This window comes from Larus michahellis, chromosome 8, assembly GCF_964199755.1.
Source record: "Larus michahellis chromosome 8, bLarMic1.1, whole genome shotgun sequence".
In the NCBI taxonomy this organism is placed as follows: Eukaryota; Metazoa; Chordata; class Aves; order Charadriiformes; family Laridae; genus Larus; species Larus michahellis.
Genome location: NC_133903.1, coordinates 12,322,225 through 12,342,476, shown reverse-complemented (window position 1 = coordinate 12,342,476; position 20,252 = coordinate 12,322,225). Strand labels below are relative to the sequence as shown.

At 41.2% G+C, this 20,252-nt stretch overlaps 1 protein-coding gene across 5 annotated transcripts in view; it reads right to left on the bottom strand.

The window, feature by feature from the left end:
- Positions 1–5,080: 5,080 nt before the first annotated feature.
- LITAF (lipopolysaccharide induced TNF factor) overlaps positions 5,081–20,252 on the bottom strand; it is a 34,652-nt gene continuing 19,480 nt past the window's right edge. For 2 of the 5 annotated variants that reach the window (XM_074597778.1, XM_074597774.1), the window contains exons 2-5: positions 12,474–12,556; positions 8,527–8,709; positions 7,965–8,121; positions 5,081–7,672 (exon numbers count right to left, since the gene is read on the bottom strand). In XM_074597778.1, the coding sequence (XP_074453879.1) occupies positions 7,564–7,672; positions 7,965–8,121; positions 8,527–8,704 (444 nt within the window). In that variant the 5' untranslated portion in view covers positions 8,705–8,709; positions 12,474–12,556 and the 3' untranslated portion in view covers positions 5,081–7,563. The remainder of the gene's footprint in view (positions 7,673–7,964; positions 8,122–8,526; positions 8,710–12,473; positions 12,557–20,252) is intronic. The other 3 variants (XM_074597779.1, XM_074597775.1, XM_074597776.1) reach the window with 2 other exon arrangements.

Below are 20,252 nucleotides of genomic sequence, written 5' to 3'. Positions count from 1 at the left end.
AAGGATCACATAAACGCAGATGCAAAATACATGCTTGAGCAGAGTTAAGAGAAATTCAAATGTCTGTAAGAACAGAGCAGCAGCTATTCAAAACTTTCCATCAGAAGTCACCAGTGATCCCAGTGTCTGAGAACCGGACAGGTCCAGCTTCAGACATCACCATGACCAGAGCGTAGCTGAGTCTCTCCCTTGCTCATACCAAACTGAGGATCAACAGCCAGTAATAACACTGTGAGCCACAGACTGAATATTGACATAGAAGATCCACGTAAAATAACAGATACAGTGAATTTCTATGTAAAAACATTAATTACAGAATGAGTTACATGTCAATATATTAAGAGACTCATAGGTCAGGCTCATGTTCAAACTCAGATTCAGGCTGTGATCCTGAGGTATATTATACATGGAAAGGACTGCTGGAACAGAGAAGCTCAAGGATTTGGGCTTTGGCTTGAAGAAAGAAAATAGAATTCAATGTTACCTGGTAACTACATCTAAATTTCTATTTTGTTCAAATTGTCTTGCTCTGCTTTTTCAGTTACAGCTGTAAATCACACTTTCCAAAATAATCAAATTTGCATTTTAATTTCAAGTTTTAACTTTGTGGCTTCCCATTTCTTAGGGAAGAAACTATATCAATAAAAATGAAAAAAAAAATCTTACCACAGCTGTATGAGCACACTCAAGAATTTATAAATCTGAGCCTGCTTCAATCTTGACAATTTCATACACCAAAGAACAAAGACATTCACAAACAAAACTCCCTGGCTTTTTTGTCAAAAATATTTCAAATAGCTTTTTTCAGTATATCACAGATTTTGGGCACTTTGCATTCAAACTTCTATGCTAGGAATTAAATGTCTGATTTGCAGTAGACTCCTAAACGCATGACGAAGCCAAATCTTTAAGACAAAACACAGCATCAACATTAGTGTCCTGTGCACTTGACTAACTTCACTCATTTTAGTGAGCTAGTAAAGGCAGGATGCGGTTCAAGACTGAAAAATAAGCTCAACATCTTTAAGCATTTTTTCCCTTACCTCTTCCAAAATTAGATTTTTCTAAAAAAATCAAACCACCACCCCCAAAACAGGCAGACAAAGAACCTCCGAAAGAGAACTTTCCACTGTGGTGCTGCCCTAGATAACATTAAAATATTGAAGAAAATCAGGCACGTATGCTGCAAAGACACTGGTTTAATGACACACAGGAGACTGACACTGGCAGCAAGTCTGAGAAAAGCATTCACCCATTCTAATTGTACTCAAGTTTGCAAAATGAATTTAACCAAAAATACCACCTAGCACACAACAGAATAAGGATATTCATGGGCACCTGAAAACTCTACACTAGTATTGCCAAGAAAACCTGAGCTTTAACAAACCGATAAAGTACGTTCTATAAAGGCCTCACAAGTTTTTTTAAATTAATATTACTCTAAAAGTCACGTTTAACCTCAATAGCCAACGGCAGGAGGAAGGTTCCCTGGGCCATGGGCCAAAATGGTGCCTCCAAACGCCAACACCTGCGCGCCCGCCGCCCCCAAGATGGCAGCAGGGGCTGCTGCAGCCCCCAGACCTGCTCTTACAACTGCTCGGTGTCTTGGCAGATTCTCCCAGTTCTGCACCCCAAAACGAGCCTGCTGCACCCACCGCCGCCAGAGCAGGCCCGCGGCCAGGGGAGGCCCTCACAGAAGGGATCGTTCCCCAGGGCAAGGCTTCGGGGAAAGGGTTCCGGATACGTTATTTCCCTGGAGGCGGGGGGGGAAAGGCCCAAAAACGGAGAAGCACTTTGAGACACGTACATTTTTCAGGCCGCCTGCTAAGAGGAACGAAGCGACGAAGGGGCGAACCGCCTTGAGCCGGGCTGTGGCAGCGTGCGCGGCGGTGGCTCCACTCCACGCAGCCTCCCGGCGGGCCGGCCCCGATGGCGGCCCTCACCTGGCGCCGGGGAAGCCGAGAGACCCGCTGTGCTAAGGAGGCGGGAACGCCGCCCGGCGCTGAGGCGGGGCGAGGCGAGGCGGCCCGGCCCGGCCCGGCGCGGCCCCGCCGTCGCCCAGGACAGCAGCTGGGACGGGCGGGGGGTGCTGCGGCCGCGCGGAACCGGCCGCCGAAAAGCGCCAAAAAAGGGGATCTCGCCCACCAGGGAACTTTCGTACAACGAGCTGTCAAGAGACAGAGCGGCCCGGGCAGGCGCTGCCATCCCCCTCCCACCAAGGCGACTCGGGGGAGCGTGAGAGGAGAAAGGGCTTCAGAGGCTTCGTGGGGCAGGAGGGGGAAACTGCTCAGGGCTTGTCTGTCGTCCCCCCCCGCAGTGCTTCTGTGTAGTCCCTGTTGTCAGGTGCAAATGCCCCATAGCTTTAGATCCTGGAGCAGTGTCTGCCATACACCTCGTTAATCACAGAATTGCCGAGCTTGGATATGACATTCAAGATCATCAAGTCCAACCACCCCCCTAGCTCTGCCAACTCCACTGCTAAACCATGTCCCTCAGTGCCACATCTACCCGTCTTTTAAGTAGCTCCAGGAATGGTGATTCCACCATGTCACTAGGCAGCCTGTTCCAGTGCTTAATAACCCTTCCAGTGGAGAAATTTTTCCTAATATACAATCTAAACCTCCCCTGGCGCAACTTGAAGCCACTTCCTCTTGTCCTATGGCCTGTTACTTGGGAGAAGAGACAAACCCCCACTTCACTACAACCTCCTTTCTTCAGGTTCTTCTTTCTCTTCTCCCAAGTCACAACCTGCTTTCAGGTGGTTGTAGAGAACGATAACGTCTTGATACAGTAAAAGTGGATGGGTTAGACATCTGCTAGGTTTAGTTGGATAAAAGGAAGTCTTGAGACATTGCATCCTTGAGTAGAATAGATAGGGAGAGATGCTAGAATAAGCTAGTTCTGTGAGAACAGGAGTTGCAAACTAAGCCAAAAGACAAACTGAGTATGTGCGAAGATCAAGTTCAACACCATGAGGAAGACTATCGACGACCACCAGAGGACCTTGGAAGACCACCAATGGACATGGATGTGCATGCGTCAAGGACGTCTGCATGTATTAGTGAGTTCTAGATGATAATATGAATATGCATATTCTGATTGCTTATAACCTTTGTAGTTGAACAACTCAGCGCGCACACTGGGGAACTGATCCCCTGTGCACCCAGTGCTGCAATAAAGAATGCCTGCTTTCTAACATTCCAAAATTGAGTCTCAGAGAGTCCTTAATTGCCGGCTTATGGTATCGGTCTCCCCTCAGCCTCCTTTTCTCCAGGCTGAACAACCCCACCTCCCTCAGCTGCTCCTCATAAGACTTGCACTCCAGCCCTTTCTAGCAATAACGCAACAATCCTCTGGAGCTCACTGAAGTGGTTTGGGGATTTTTATTTTTTTTTTTTGCCTTTTTTTTTTTTGGTTACAAAGACCAGGATGTTGCATGAAGCAAAACATCCAGCCACAAAAGGACTTTCAAGAAGCCTCCTACTTGGTTTATTCTAGACTTGAGCATGACTACTTTTAGCATCTCCAAACCACACAGCCACCTGTTCAAACAGACACTAGATTTTCAGATTCTTAAACAACAACAAAAAAATATTCCTAACAAAACATCAATTATAAGTGGTAATAAGCACTTTCTTTGAAATCAGCAGGTTTCACCATGCACCTTTTTGTGTCCTCGTTTGAAAAAGTAGTAAGACACTCATCTGATAATTTATTTCTATACTGGATTCACATACAGCATATCATACACAAAGCTATTCACCTCAAAAATACATGAAAAGCCATCCTAAAGATAATGAATTTGTATCACGTTGCAGGATCTTATAGAGAAAACAGGAACACAATGGTTAATTTGCTCTAAAATAAGATTGACTTGAACTATAAACATTTCACACCTTTGTCACAGTACTTCCACTTCTCAGTTTTTATTCCCAGTATGACAGTGTATACTCCATTACTCACCTTTTGCTGCTCCATTATGAAGAAAAATTAGCTGGGTTTGAGTACACAAATCACAACTCATTTCTTCAAAAAAGAACTTGTGGTTAGACTGCCAGAAGTGCTTTTAAAAACACCGCAATAAATAGCAGCTTTCTGAAACCCCTCTGCTCTTGCTTAACAACTCCCTCTTGAAGGCTACCAGCTGCTTCTTACTTGTTTTAACAGCTTTTATTTTGGATCCTCTTTGCATGACAAAACAAATTTTATTTCCTTCTGGCTCAAGCCTCATCAGAATTAACTAAGTTTGAACATTGTGCAACTTCTGTCAATTAAAAACAGAAGTCTAATGGAAATAACACTGTCAAAGCGTAACAGAAAGCACTATCATCCTGGAAAGTTGGGTGAAGCCTTCCCCTACCCCCTCCTTCATTAAAACTGTCGTGCGAGGCTGGAAGATTTCAGATGGCCCACACTCCTTCCTTAGTTATTTGTGGAAACAACATGAGCACATGAAGTCAGCATGCCACTTCTGTATCTATCAAAAGAGGAAATACTATTTGTTATGACTCAACTTGCTTATTAACAAATTAACCAAAAAGTTGCTTAAAAAAAAATCAATGCATTAGAACAAAATTATTTGAGGTATTAATCTTGCCTTCCTGTATTTTCTGTGCCTCAGAAAAAGAGGAGGGGAAAAAAAAAAAAAGACAGAAAAAAGTGCATCAGACATTAAAAAAGCAGGGTATTCTTGCATGATTAACAGGGATTCTTTCCAACTGAACATGATGATATTTGATATCTATTTTCTCCCTACTGGTCACTGGTACATAGAAGTGTGGCCATATCTATGTGTGTGTGTTTAGTTGTACTGCAAGTGAAAGTTTTACCCAAAGGAATTTTAACTGAAAAAGTATTTAAAGGGACCGAGTTGCAAGAAAACAACACATTTTCAAATGTGGCTCTGTATGTAAACAGTTGGTTTGCAGGCCAGAGAATGCCATTTATCAGAGACTTGGCCCAAATGAGATTCTGAAAAAAATCTCACCCTCTATTTATATTTCTTGACTTAATTTTAACATTTCAGCCATCCATGTGTTTGGAAACATTCCAAATGCTACAGTTTTCCAATTACAAGCACTAGATATGAAAGAAAGTTTTTATTTTAAATATTATCAGTTTTAAAAACAAACAGTAACTTCGACGTAATCAAACACAAAGCACTTTCAAACAAAGCAAGTTATATCCTGCATTTGTCTGGCTAAAATAAGTTTAACAAAGCAAGTTACTTTGGCGCATTCTGTATGTGCCAAGAGAACAACAGGAGAACAAACACAGGCTTTGTATTTAAGGAAATTTAAGTACAGAAGGAGCAGCAGAAACTTTTGCAGAATGCTTAATTAGATGGAATAGCTGCCAACATTATGTCTCCTATTCTCAATCCATACGAGGAATTTGAAGACATGCAATGGACTGTGCCCATAAAACAAAACAAAGAAAACCCCACATAATTGTTTTTTCGGTCAGTGTTCTTCTGCATTCTGGTGCCACAACCTCAGATTTTCCAACCATTATTTTGTAGGGAAAAGGAGAGCTAAGGGAATAACAATTTGAAGATTCACCAAATGAATATACGGCAGGATTATCCACACCAGACTGACATGGGTACCAAAAGTACTAAAAACTCTCCCCACCACGCAAGCAAACATCAAGTTTGGGAACAGTGCACACTTCACTGCTTCTTCCTGTCTTGCTCTGATGATAAACTGACAAGTAGTAAGTTTTCAGTGAAATCCAGTGCTGGGGGGGGGAAATACTCCTTGACAGTAGCACATGTGGCTCGTATTAAGTTAGAACCACTGCCTGTGTCATTAGACAGAAAATTCAATGGAGCATCATCACCCAGGCCCTTAAAGAACATGGAAAGCATTACAGTGCCGCAGCAGCAGACAAAAAATGCAAGCTAGTATCATCACAGCAGAAAGCTACAAAATTACCAACTTTTCATCTCCATCATTCTCTTGCCAGTTAGTAGCTATTGATGTAAATTTTTATGGTACAGGGAGAAATGATCAGAAACCTTTTCCAAATGCATAATGCTCTTAAACCACTTGCACACAGACCCACAAGCAGCAGCAGTTTGCAAAAACTAACTAACATCAGGCTTAGAGGTTGTATTTGTGGTCCACAAAACTCCTGCATTTCAAATTTGAAGTGCTGAAAGACTTTTCAAAAGTTAACTTATACTAAATATTTATAGAAGGCACATTCAGCAAGAACAGTAAATGCAGTATTTTTTATTTGTATTTATTTTAGCTTTTTACTTTTACAGAGATTAATACAGTGTTAGCATCATAGCCTTGTTCAAACACCTGTCTGCCTTTTCTAGACAGGTATCATTCAAATGCATCGAGATGTTATTTGGACTAAGCCTGCTCCTTATGACGTGGTGAAATACTTCAACCTTCAGAGCCTCATTCTCTAATTTTTTGTGATCATCATCTTAAATAAGCACATCCAGCTTAAGTTTCTGAAAACAGAACTTCTCTTTCATTTAGAAAAATCAGAGCACAAGTCGAAATAATCATGAGAGAAACTCCTTAACAAACATGTTACCTTCTTAATGAAGAAACAGTAATTAACAAACAGATCAACGATTAAAAGCCCAGGTCCTGTATCTGTGTTTTGCAGGTGGAATTCAAGCCTTAAGATTGGATAAACCTGCCAACAGATATGTATGATCTATCAGCTGATTTACATAAAGGTACAAGGAAGTTTTCCAATGCTATAACCAAGGCTCTATGGGCATTTCCACTGGGGTGGAGAGAAGAGAACACTTCACAGACTTATAAATCAGCAGTAAAAAAAAAAACAAACAAACAAAACCCAACCCACCAAAAACCACTGAACAAATATCTATTAAAAAATCCTGTATGAACATCTTTACTGCAGTCTAGGACTAGACTGGAAACTGGCAAGGAAATTTAGGTACTAGACTGAATCACCATTGATGCACAATAACCTGAGTTGTCCATTTGGTAAAGCAGCCTCCATGAAGGAAACAGCCTTTAGGTTTGGTTCTCTTTCAACTAAGAGAGTTTTAAAGTGAATTTTAGTGCTATTGAAAGATGCCAACAAATCAATTCTTTTGTCAAAGAAGGGCACCTGTCTCAGAGGCAAGCAGCTCCCTGCCAGTTTGTAAACAGTGCTGCTGCAAAAGCATCACCACCAAGCATGAGACTATATAGGTCTCCATAGACATTCTCCTCCTGGTTTGTGCCCAGACTGTAAGCAAGCACACCAGTGTGCAACATCATTGGGACAAGATTAACTGAAGAACATCACCAACCTGTTTTGCATAAAGCAGAAAGGGAAAAAAATCAGTTGCTAACAACTGGTGCTGGACTGAGCGGCCCATAAAGATTACATATGCTTTTTACAGACCTAAGTCAGAATCCTCTCAAGCAAATTCTTATTCAAACAATCTAGCAATAAACATTACTTTTGATTGGTTTCCAGTGACAGAATGCATAGAAACAACCATAAGACTCCTTGAAGCTTCAGAAAGGGCTTGTAGAGGTGCTAACCAACTTCATCATTTAATCATCAGTGTTTAAACATTGCCTACAAACGTTTGTAAGAACCAATAAGAGCACCACATTTCGGACAGGTGTGATCCACATCTTTTAGGGCATCGATGCAGAAGGGAATTAAGCAGCAGCCAGCTATACACCTGCAATGCAAAGAAAAAAAACAATCAATCTGTGTTACATACACAAGAAGGTAAAAATATATTTCCTGCAAAGGCCATCAGTAAAGCTGGTGCCATGAAGCTATAAGAAGAACTTCTAGAGCTGCTTTAAGGTCCTATAGGACTTAAATGCAGATGCAGGCTATTCAAACCATAAAGGGTCAGGTCCCAGACAGAATGAGAAAGCAACAAAGCTGAGACCTTTGTTATTGCTTAGAGCTATAAAAGATCATGTAAGAAGAGAAAAATAAAGTGCAAATTGAAATCAACCTACCCAAGCAGGCAGAGGCCACCACATGACAGCCAAGTCAAAGCTCCCGAGTCATACGAGAGACGTGTCGTTATCATCTGGTTACAGGAGGGGCAGCACATCTGAACCGGGCGGTCATAAAATACTACTGGTTGCTGCACATACACTGTCTGAACTGTAACTGAGCAGAGAAATATGCTGTTTACTCAATGGGTAAATAAGGAAAAAAGGATAGTTAATCAACTTGCTCTGAGCTAGAACCAGCTATTACTCTGAAATATTTGAGGCTCAGAGCAATGAAATGCACAATGATAAAGAGAAATCACCTTGGCATTTCCTAATGCAGAAACACACTGTCTTAAGAATAAGGCTGCATTAAAAACCGCAGAAAGCCAAATGATGTTATTGATATCAGTTCACACTGAACAATTCACAAGAATCTATTCACCTTATTCCCTTCAAAATATTTTCTGGAAGGTGGGGAACACCTGTGAACCACGATCTTTCATCTTCTGCACAGCACCCACTACACACAGCCACTTGATACCTCCTTAACATGAGGTAGAGCAGAGTTTTTGAGGCTTACCAGGGTTATTCACTGGTGCAGGCTGTCCCATGTATGGGGGAGGGTTCATTCCCTTCCCATCTGGTTTCTGGCCATGTTCTGGGACAGGATAGGCATGAGGATAGCTCACGTTGACTCCTATTGTTTCCTCATAAGAAGGTGGTGCAGATGGGACAGGGACACCACTCGGAGTAGACATTGTATCTAAAACATAATAGAGAGAAAATTATAACAATGTCTTTACATTATTTATTGAGGGCAAGTGACAACTAATTAGGCTCTATTCAGACAGAAATCAAGAAGATAACTAGATTAAAATGCACCTTTTACCAGCATAAAATTTATTGACTGTTATTTGTTTCTGATAGTATTAAATGTTAATCTTGATTTCATTGGTTTTGCTTCCCTCCCTCTTCCTTTTCACAGGATAGTTTTTACACTTTTCCCCACTACCAATTCTTCCTTTATAAATTAAAAATCCTACAACAGGGACATGAGGCATCTTTATTAGTATACTAAGCCATCTGGCAGTTTCTCCCAATTCTCCAAGAACAGTATTTCAGATCCTTCTCATTCCCCTGAAAACAAAATCAAACAGTACGATAGGCCACATGGTAGTTACTAACATGAGCCTGATTTGCGATGAAGCTCAAATATTAAGAAGACGACTATTTATCTCTGCTGTGATTTGAAAAAAAAAAGTTTATATTGAAAAAAAGCAAACAAACAATTAAGTACATCCAACTCAACTCAACGCTTTTATGACTCTCAAGTATTTCTAAGGTTGCCATTTTTGCTGCTTACTAAAGTTTTAATGAGTTTGTTAATACGACTTTCCTCCACCAATTGTTATTTCATAACAGAGTGTAAGAATGCTAACCATTACCTCTTCCCAAAGTGGAAAGAAATTATTGTGATTTCAATGCAGACTTCCTCTCTTTCTCCCTGTCTACACACTTCCGATACTCTGCCCACTAATTCCTTTGTTGAACAATCTCTCACGGCATCAATGCTGATTAAGCATCGCCTTTTTTCTCTTCCTCCTAAGGACCATCAGACAGCTCTCCGAGAACCACACTCCGTTCTCTGTTGTTGCACATTCGATCGCTCTGTATACATGCCAGTCTTTTCACTCAGTACTATTTGGGAAGGGCAACCTGTATTTGGAACATTAATTCTATATTCTTACCGTAATATAGAATGTATAATTAACCATAGGACTAGTATGAATAAAAGGAGTAAGACAAATTGCACGGATGAGGAGGCAAAAAAGGAGAAAAAAAAGTATGCTAAGTAAAAATACTCACAACAATATAGCATTACTTTCAAAGCTTATTGCTTTGAAAACAGCACCTTGCTGGATATATGTAGTGGCTTGTGGTGTGAGACACCAGGCATTCTAAGCTCAACCATTCCCCTCATTGTTCATATCACATCTTGGGACACCACTGCATTGCACAGTAGTAACAGGACCTAAACATACACAACTTAGCTAATTTGGTAGTCACGTGCTTCAGAAAGGTATTTGCAAGGTTCACAGCCCAACTTCCTTTTCTACCTTATACCAAAATGTCACCTCCTCCAGAGAGATGAGTGATTAAGTACAGACACAAGCTGATTCAAAGCTGAACAGTAAAGATCAAAGTTCAGGCCTGGTTAAACTCTCAAGGCCAACCAGCAGACAATCCTTTCCTCACAAGCTACACTGTGGATTTTTACAATCCAGGAAGTATGCTGTAACGTGGCTGCCCAATATGCAGTCACTACACAGAAAGACAAGGAAAAGAACAGTGAAGAATCAAAGAGAGTAACATTGCCCGTGAAGACTTGCTGGCCCAGAAGACAAGGGCCGGGGGAAGAATCTCAGCATAAAACCTGAAAAACATGACTAATCCTTAAAATTGTTAAATTGCCTTTGAGGAACTTTAGTTTCTGAGTAAATGGAAGATCAGAATTTCTTTCACACTGAAATCATGCATAGACACAGCAGACAGTGGAGGAACAACAGTCAGGGGAGAACCAACCTACAACTCTTGTGCAATGACCTAGTGCACCCCCACAGTGGCCTGAATAATCCTTTTAAGCTGGAATGATTACTTTATCAGAGAATTTACTATTCCAAAGTAGAGATAACTATTGTGAAACTATGCATCTACAACCACCTTCTCCCAGATTACCTCATTCTATTCTGTTTATGTGTGCAGATAAAATCCAGAATTCATTTGATGTTTTCAGTATATTGTAGTGCTTAAAAGCACCCGTTTAATGACCAAATGCATCAACAAGATTCATCCCAGGAAAGAACGTAGCTATTCTGTGCACAGATACAAAACTTTTCCGCTGAAAAAGGATCTTCTCGTCACCATTTCAACACATTTGTGTAGCAGCCACCCTGAGGTCAAAGCATCACAGACTTCTAAATTAACATGTAGAGTCCTACTATTAGTGAGCTATGAAAGAACTGCCTAATAAACCCCCTTTTTCCTTTGGTCTCCTAAAATCTGGCTTTTTGTATTGTTTAAAATGCATGTCTTTCCACCTATCCCCCAATGAATGTACCAGTTCTTCTAAATGAAGAATGCAATCAGTTCAGCAGCTAGACTGCAGAGAGGGATCCAGCAGATCTACCAGTCCAGAAGGTGAATATAAGCTGAGTGCCATGAAAACGGCACACATCATGCAGAGATGTGTAAGCAAAGCCAGTATCTGTATGACAGCTGAAAAAGTTCTGCTGCTCTGGGAAAGCCCCCATGGGAGTACAGTATCTAAGAAACAAATGGGTGAACAGATTCCAAAGAAAAGCACCAAGAATAATCAAAGGCTAGAAAAGAGGACTTCTGAGAAAAAGCCAAAGAAATCGACCTTCCTTAGTTTCAAAAGACTAGAAAGAATAATGAAGACAAACACATAGCAACAAAGAACTAAACAAACTCCTCTGAGTGTAAACTTTAAGGAAAACTATAAGAAAAGCTTTAAAATAATAAGCTTTTCACTATGCCTATTAATAAGACTATTCAAGCACTAGATAAATTATCAAGAGAGTTGTGGAGCCTTCCCTCCTGAAAGTTTTAAGAATAGTTACACGTCAGAAATTATGCATCATTCAGCACTAAGTGGATTAGAGAACTTCTTCACATCCCTTCCAACTTAATTTTCCATTATTTCAACACTTGCTTTTGAAAATAAATGCAACGCCTTTTAAACACCTACTTTTATGCAGGCTATTTCAGAGGGGAGATGCTACACCTTCTGAAGAAAGTAAGGTCCAATCCTGAACAAACTGCTTGCAAACAACCCCCTGCCCCTAGAGATCATTCCAAGACTGGATCTAGAACTAACTGAAAACCAACTAACAAACCAATCATTATTATAAAGAGTTTCTGAGTACCAAACTTATTCAAGCTTCAAATAAGGTAGTAACTGCAGTGAATTGATATGGCGACAAGCATTAATTCAAGAATTAAATAGTAATGGAAATGAAGGTGAGGGGGACGTTCTAGAAAGGATTTTCAGCACTTTATTTTAGCTTAGGCAACACTGACAGCCTGGGTTAGTAATTAAACTGTGTGTCATACTTCCCTATGAAATTACTTAGGGCACTAATAGACTTTCCATAGTTTCCATTTGCACTTTGCTCCCTGCAAATAGGTACAGAGCAGCTTATAACTTTATTCATATGTTTTACAGACACATTCTTATATAAAATACCACTGATACAGACACGCTTGGGAAGAGCAACTAATGTATAATACCTGATTACAAAGACAACACATAATTAATATTATAAACCAACCCCAGGTCATATAAAAAGTGATACAGAATCTTAAGCCTCCACATAGGATAGGGAAGGCTTGAATTTCTAACACCTTGAACTGTACCCAGCTACTTAGGAAATAGCAGCGATTTCCTAACTGAGAGATAAAAAGACACAAAAGCAAGCTGATGGCAGAAGCAGAAAATGAACTCACAGGTTTTATCTTCTTAAAGCAGACTCTCAAATACTGCTCCCAAATAATTCAAAAGGGAAGACTGCTCGGTGATGGGTACCTGACTGCAAGAAAAGACAAAGGATAAGATGGGTAACAGGGAAGTCAAATACACAAAAAGGTGTCTCGGTAGCGTATATGCAAACCATTAGGCAACATTAAAGCTATCTCAAACCAGAATATGCAAACACTGAAAGACCAACAAGCACGTTAAAGGCAACACCAGGCCTTTTATACTGATACACAAGAAGTTTCCATTTACATCTGGAAGTTTCAGATCCAAAAGCCACTAAGCGCAGAGAAGAACTGAGCAATTCTAGCTTCTGTTCCCAGACTCTCACTACTTTTTTGCTTTGAGTCTTTAGAAATGCATGTGGTCAGACAAGGACCAATGGCTTCAGCTACCCATCCCACATCATTCTTCTACTCTTCATAAAAAAAACCCTCTTCTATTCCAGGTGCAGAATGGTAAGGTGGACATTGACTTCACTGTGCCCAGCTGCACTCTGACTTTGGGCAGATGAGTCAGACTCCAGAGAAGAACTAATAAAGCAGCAAAAGCACCAGCTCCCTCCTCCAGATTTTTCTTTTTTGTTCATTTGCTCAAGAGAAAGAATAATAAGCACTTAGAGCTGCAAGCACTCTTCTCAGCCCAAATAATTTGCTTCACAAGCACACACTGCAACACCATTAGCATGGGACAAAGCACCCTTCCAGTTCATTCCTTTCTGCAGAGGTCTATTGCTCTACGTACAGAAGAAAGTTGGCATAAAGGCAGGGAAAAGGCTGGTAAAAGCCAAAGCATTCCCAAACCACTCTATTCAAATGAAACCAGATTAGTTGCTTATGCTCGCTGGAGAGACCAGGAAGACAAGTAACAAACACTACCAAGAGAATGATGCATGGATACCTGATACCGTAAGCTGGCAATTAAGGACTCTCTAAGACTCAATTTTGGAATGTTAGAAAGCAGGCATTCTTTATTGCAGTGCTGGGCACACAGGGGATCACTCCGCCCAGTGTGCGCGCTGAGTTGTTCAACTACAAAGGTTATAAGCAATCAGAATATAGATATTCATGACCTTTCCCAGAAATGATTAACATATTCATATTATCACCTAGAACTCACTAATACACGCAAACGTCCTTGACGCATGCGCACCCATGTCCATTGGTGGTCTTCCAGGGTCCTCTCGTGGTTGTCGATAGTCTTCCTCACGGTGTCCGCTGGTTGAACTCGATCTTCGCACATACTCAGTTTGTCTTTTGGCTTAGTTTGCAACTCCTGTTCTCACAGAACTAGCTTATTCTAGCATCTCTCCCTATCTATTCTACTCAAGGATGCAATGTCTCAAGACTTCCTTTTATCCAACCAAACCTAGCAGATGTCTAACCCATCTGCTTACAAAGCATTTCAAACTTACCTACATCATTCCAGTAAGGAGGGAACCATATGTTCTTTTTAACTCAGTATCAGTAAGGCCCGAGGGGCCTTCCACCCCAACGTTTTGTGCTGTTCAAGGCTACTGTATCACCAGCTACTGCATCATACCCTTCTCTCCAATGAAGGGTGCAGCACAGCTCTATGTCACTTTTAGAACTGCACTAAAGCCACACAAATTTGGGGGAATGAAAGCCTTTTGAAACTGTTGAATACTTAGTAAAAATCAGTGCTGTGCAGCAGTTTTTGCAGGGTTTCGCACTTTATAAAATTGTATTTCAGCTAATTCAAACACTCCCCCTCTTTTTAATTCCTAAACTCGAACTCCATGCAGCAATCTGAAACCAGAAGCAGGGTCTGCATTTGCTCCCTACCCAGAACTGCCAATTTAAACACGGCAAAAGAATTTGCAGGCTATACCTTAGAAAAAGCATACCACCTGGCTAAACCTTCTTTTTATCTTGCTCTTGGAGAAAGTGAATTGAGTTAGAAATTCTAAGGTAACTTCTCTGAAGAACTTATTAACCAAGCGTTCATTATAAAGCCAAGATTCTTACAGCCTTCTGTCATGGGCTTCAGGGTTTGTATCTGACTGAAATCATCCAAGGTAAAACTCTGACTTGAAAGTAGCAGTATGCTCAGAGGAGCAACACACTGCAGAAGGATTCAGCAGGGTTATATCTCATCAGACAAAACAACTGTCCAATAACATCTATGTAATTAATTAAATTATAGACTATGACCTACATGGTTTTTAAAACAGCTGCACAGCATTCCTCAGTACACCCTCCAACAACAAGGGTTTGTAAAATGCTGGGCAGTTTCTTCAGAAGGCTAACTGAAATATCAAACTGTAAAACCTAGTGTAGATGAGGAAGACTCTTACTCTGACCTTCTTCATCAAGATGCATATCGGCATTACAGGGAGAATAAGAAAGAGTGTACGTTTATCACAGTCCAGAAGCTACACAGATCTTACTTAACAGGTTGCCCTGTGATATCCTATACCTGCTACATCTGCCAGATAATACACATTCATACATTAACTTATGCCATTGCCTGTTCTAGAAAGGGAAATGTGTTCAAGGGTCCCTTCCTGCCAAGGGGCAGATTCACTCTCAGAACATTAGGGCACCATTATCTGTGTCATACTCCCAAATTCAGAGACAAACAAAGCTACAGGGTTGCAGTCATCTTCCCCTTCTCTCCTCACACTCCATTCACGATGCAGACCAGTCAGGGTCAGAGTCTGGCTCACACGCCTTTCATGCTTCTTCAGCTAGTGATAAATCACCGTAACTGCAAATTGTCCTCTCCACACCCAAAATAGAACACATATTTATTACCATCTTCTGATCATAGGATGCATCTCCCAACTTATGAGAATTTTTGATATTGCCCAGATTGGTATATGAGCATTACGTAGTTTAAAACTGCATCCTTCTTCTGAAGACAGGATGCAAATGTGCATTCTAAGAATGCAGAAAAATACCTTTTGCCGAAAGACAAACAGAAAAAAAAAGAGGAGGAGAACAAGTCAACAGCAGAAAGGTAAGTCAAGTCATTCATGCCCTACCTAACAATTAGATGAATCATTAAGCAACAATTCTTTTAATCCCCGTTGGTTTCCTGGTCTGCACAGGAGTCTAGTAGAAATCGACTCTGCAGCAGCACACAGGTAACAGCAACAGCACCTCAAGGGTAACTGTGGGTAGATAATCTCTCTGCCCCTTACCAGGAGGAGATAAAAAGAGGTCTGCGCAGTTCCCACACTAACACACCACGCGAGGAGAAACTTACACACAGAAGTGTTGCTCCTGGGAGGCTGGAGAAGATGGAGGAAACTGTAGAGTCATCCCTCTGCCCCTGTCCAACCAAACCTGAGCCTGGCACCTGCTTTTGATGCAATAGCAAGTACGGCTCTTCCAAGAATGGAAGAGCAAATACACATGCTACCTTACAGAACAATTTTCTTTATCTGAAATCCTCCTTGGCTATTCAGGTACAGACCAAAAATACCCTGCTTGCTTTTAAATAGGCTCCCTTGAAACTAAATAATTATGTCTGTGTTTGCTTGAAGTCCTTCCAAAACAAACTTTACTATAAAGAAAATACAATTTTTAGTCTCTATCAGAGTGTATGTCTATCATAAGACATTTTTATAAAAGATAAGCATTGTTAGGTACATGAAAGTTTAAACTAAGAACACTTCAATTGTGTGGTACCGATTTACAACTTTCCTGCTTTTATCAGAAGAAATTTATAGCCTTAAAGCATTGCAACAGCAAGCGTCCTAAATCAATCGAAGACTGTTTCTACCAAAAAAAAAGATCCAATTTGCCACTTCAGCTGCCTACCACTATGTAGCGAGTTTTCAGCCACATCAGCTCCTTAGTCTCACCAGCCACACAATAGCATAAACGCTGGAGTTATAAGGGGAGATGGCAACAACACTAATGCAACAGAACGTAAGCAGGTCGTGAAACCAGACCCAACATTTCAGACCATCTGTTTTCACTTTCATAGCGCATCATTCCAAAACTCGGAATCAATACATACACGCTCTCATCAAGAGGAGGGACACTTCTGTTTCACATATTTATTACGATGACTTAGAAAAGAAGTACATAGTTTATTTTTATCTCCCACTGTAAGGAAATGTTGCTGAATGGGAATTTATCTGAATATATTACCTCAAATTGCTTTCTAGAGAATTTTTACAACACACTAGCAAAGATGCCATGCAAGACAAGGCAAAGACAAGAAAATAAAATAAGTCTGCATCAGACTATCCAAGTGATGAACAAGGTGGCAATATCATCAAGAAAGCATACTTTTTATACGAGTGTAATAAGTGATTATTTTCTTAGATTTCTTAACAGTTTTCATTTGGAGGGGACTTTTATTGAATGGCGTGTATGTTGGATGAAAAGAAACAAGACAGATTTAAATTTGATCATTCACGCTTGCAGGCAAAACAGCAGATCCCAAGCAGGGACACACTAGCTTCTACCCAGGATGAAGACACAATGGCGGGCACCAGCTGTTGGGAGCACAGCAGAGGAGCTGCCAGGAGAAATGGGGCCAGAGGAAGGCTGCAAAAACAGTGTGGCATGTGAGGGGCTTCAGCTAAGCAAGGGAGTAGACACCACACAGAACAAAACCAGAAGACGCACGTGGTAGCCAGAAGCACGAGAGCCAAGCTACTGTTTCCCTGTCACTGCCATCCAACCCCGAAAGCTTGCAGCTTGTCTCAGAAACTCCTGCCACACTCTCAACTCCTGCTGCTCTATTCCCAACCAAATCTCCTTCTCCTGGATATAACGTCCTTTACATATCCCCACTGCCCAAGCTTATTCCAAAACGCTACGCACCTCAATTGGAAAGACATTACCCAAAGACATTAAACTAGGTAAGCCCCAAAGCGCAGAGTACAGCACACCCTGCACTGGGTGGGGAGAGAAACACGTGGGGGAAAAGTCTCAGGCACTAAGAAAATAATTAAAAAGAAAAAAAAAGAGGTTTGACTGACTTGGGTTGTTGTTGGGTTCTGCTGTTAAACACAGCAGAAACTTGCTGGTTATAGACAATGTGATACCTGATCTTTTAAGTCAGGAAAACACCCACTGGGAATACCAGCAAAATCTGTAGGCAACACACACAAGGCCAAAGAATGGCTTAACTGAAAGGAAACAGAAGGTATGACTGGACAGTTTTTACTAGAAGCAAACAAAAGGTACGGTAAACTAGCCAGATAATAATGCAGAATTTCCCCACTGGGACTGTGGCTGGCTGTAAATAATTCCGTAACAAGAACGGAAGTAGGAAACACACTTTGAAATAGAAAGCTGTAACAGAATATGAAGTCAAAGGGCCTTCAACAACCTCACCTACGTAGGTCCCTAAGCAGGCCGCTGATCTAAATGACCTCCAGAGATCCCTTGTCCAACCTAAATTACCCTATAATAACCCAGAAAACAGAAGTTAGCTTAGTGTACTAGAAAAAGATTACAAAGGTCCAGTTCCATTTTATCCATACACTAAAGACTAAATACTAAGTTATGACAAAACTGATGCAACAGATACCAGTCATTATGTAAACAAAACAAATCAATTTGCTTTAACGACTTCTTCAACGAGGATAATTCTCCAGAAAACTGCCTTAATTGCCGGGCTGTCTCCATTGCTTGGATCAGGTCAGAGAAGTACTAATTCATTCCAAGTACAGAGACTGGCAGCAACAATAGGAACCATATGGCTATTAAATACTCATTCTGCCCCAAGTACCGTTGTACACCTAATGGAATGCAGATTCTGGATCAGCATCTTAATGTCAAAAGGAAGCTGGGCTTTATTAGTAGACCTGACTTTTTTCCTTACTTCATAAGACATAATGTAAATACACCTATTTGAGAAAACAGGAATTTCAAACCATTTTAAGACGGGCTTGATTTTCTTGCTTTTTTTGTGAGATGCTCTAAAAACTCCAGTCTATCATGGTTCCAAACTTTGTAGTAAGTTTTAGCCTTAACTCATAACCATCTTCTCTTGTGGCTACATCATCCTTTAAGCAGTTATATATCCTAATGTTTATCTCATACACTTCTACTAATGTAACTTCTCAACCAGAGTTCTGAACAACTGTCTCCTGCCTGGTAAACCTTTGCTGGTCTTACAATGTCCATGTTGTCTCTTCACCACTCATGTCTGTACTGTCCATGTCAACACTGCTGCCCTCCAGGATCACCCATCTTCTCCTTTCCACACTGTACCTTGGAATAATCAACTACTACCACACACCAGCTGCGTTAAGTGCAGAGTTCAGTTATGCAGCCAGTCACCCTCGGTGCCTCTGTAGCCATGTGGGCCAACTCCCCTGATGAGTCAGCAGCCGGCACTTAAATTCCTTATCGTATATACCACCTACACACCTGTCCACATACAAAAAAGAAAAAAAGAAATCTAAAACTGTTGTTGGTTCCTGCTCTGGTAAGCTACTTACTCAGCCTTTTCTTCACTTACCATCCAAAAATCTCTCCCTTAAACCTTCAACTACAAGGATACTCTGTGGACACATATCTCCAGACTGCAAACCTCAAAGAAAGCCTTATTTCTAAACAACATAAACAAGTTCATTTGTAATCCCTTACCGCTCTTCTCCAACCAGGCCAATTCACATACATGTTTCCATGGTCATTCTTTAAAGTTTCTTCACGCTTTTTCTGACCATGTCTCTCAGGTCAAAAAGCCCTTTCAACACCTGAAAGATGCCTACAGAGAACTTCGAAGGTACAAAAGACAACACAAAAAGGAAAAGAATTTCACACTTAAGTATCCGATTAGGGCTGGCGTCACTCCATCCACACAAAGTACATATAAGACCCAGCACACAAGCTTCCCAAAAATGACACAAACCTCTCTGCTTTCCTGGAGTGCAGAAAAGTCTCTGGAATACTGCTGATTGCCTTCCTTACACGACACAGATTTCATTAGGATTTCAGTGAAGTCTATACACATTTCTACACAGAACTTGTCACAACTTTGTTCACTCTTCCAGGTTACACAGGACTAATCTGCTATACTGGAGGCATGGTAATACATCAGTAAACACTTCTAATATTTATACATTTCAGTAGTCACACGGTCTTCCCAGTAGACTAAGCAGAAATGCGGAAAGGTTTATTAGAAAGGGAATTGTGTACTCAGTCCAGTGTGGGTTTTCCAGTAGCCACGTAGCCCAGACAAACACAGAGCTGGTACTGAAGGACAGACGTGGCTACAGGCACAGTGTGTACACAGAACAATAATTCTGAGAACAGGCATTGCTCTTTCACACCCTTCTCATATTCACACCACAGCTTTGGCAGACTGAAGAAGGAAGAAGACAGCAGTCAAAGATGACTAAACTCTAAGTTTTTGTGACGGTATTTGTAGTATTAAATATTCCACAGCTATACTTTTAAAAACCACTGAACTCATTTCTTTAGAAAAATAAGTTTCCCCTTGTGATTAAACTACAGAGCTGAATGCTGATCAACTGCCCCCAGTCACAGCGTGCTGGTTTTGCCTGAGGGTGCACAAAAAGTTGGGAGGAGACACAGCCGGGACAGCTGACCCCAACTGGCTGAAGAGATATTCCATGCTGTATGACATCATGCTCCGCAATAAACGCTGGGGGAAGGTTGGTGGGGGGCTGCTGCTCGCGGGCCGGCTGGGCATCAGTCAGTTGGTGGTGAGTGAGCAGCTGTGTGGTGCTTAGTTGCCAGCTGGGGTTAAACCACGACACACAGCTACTTCAGCTGCACAGACACTGTGCAGCC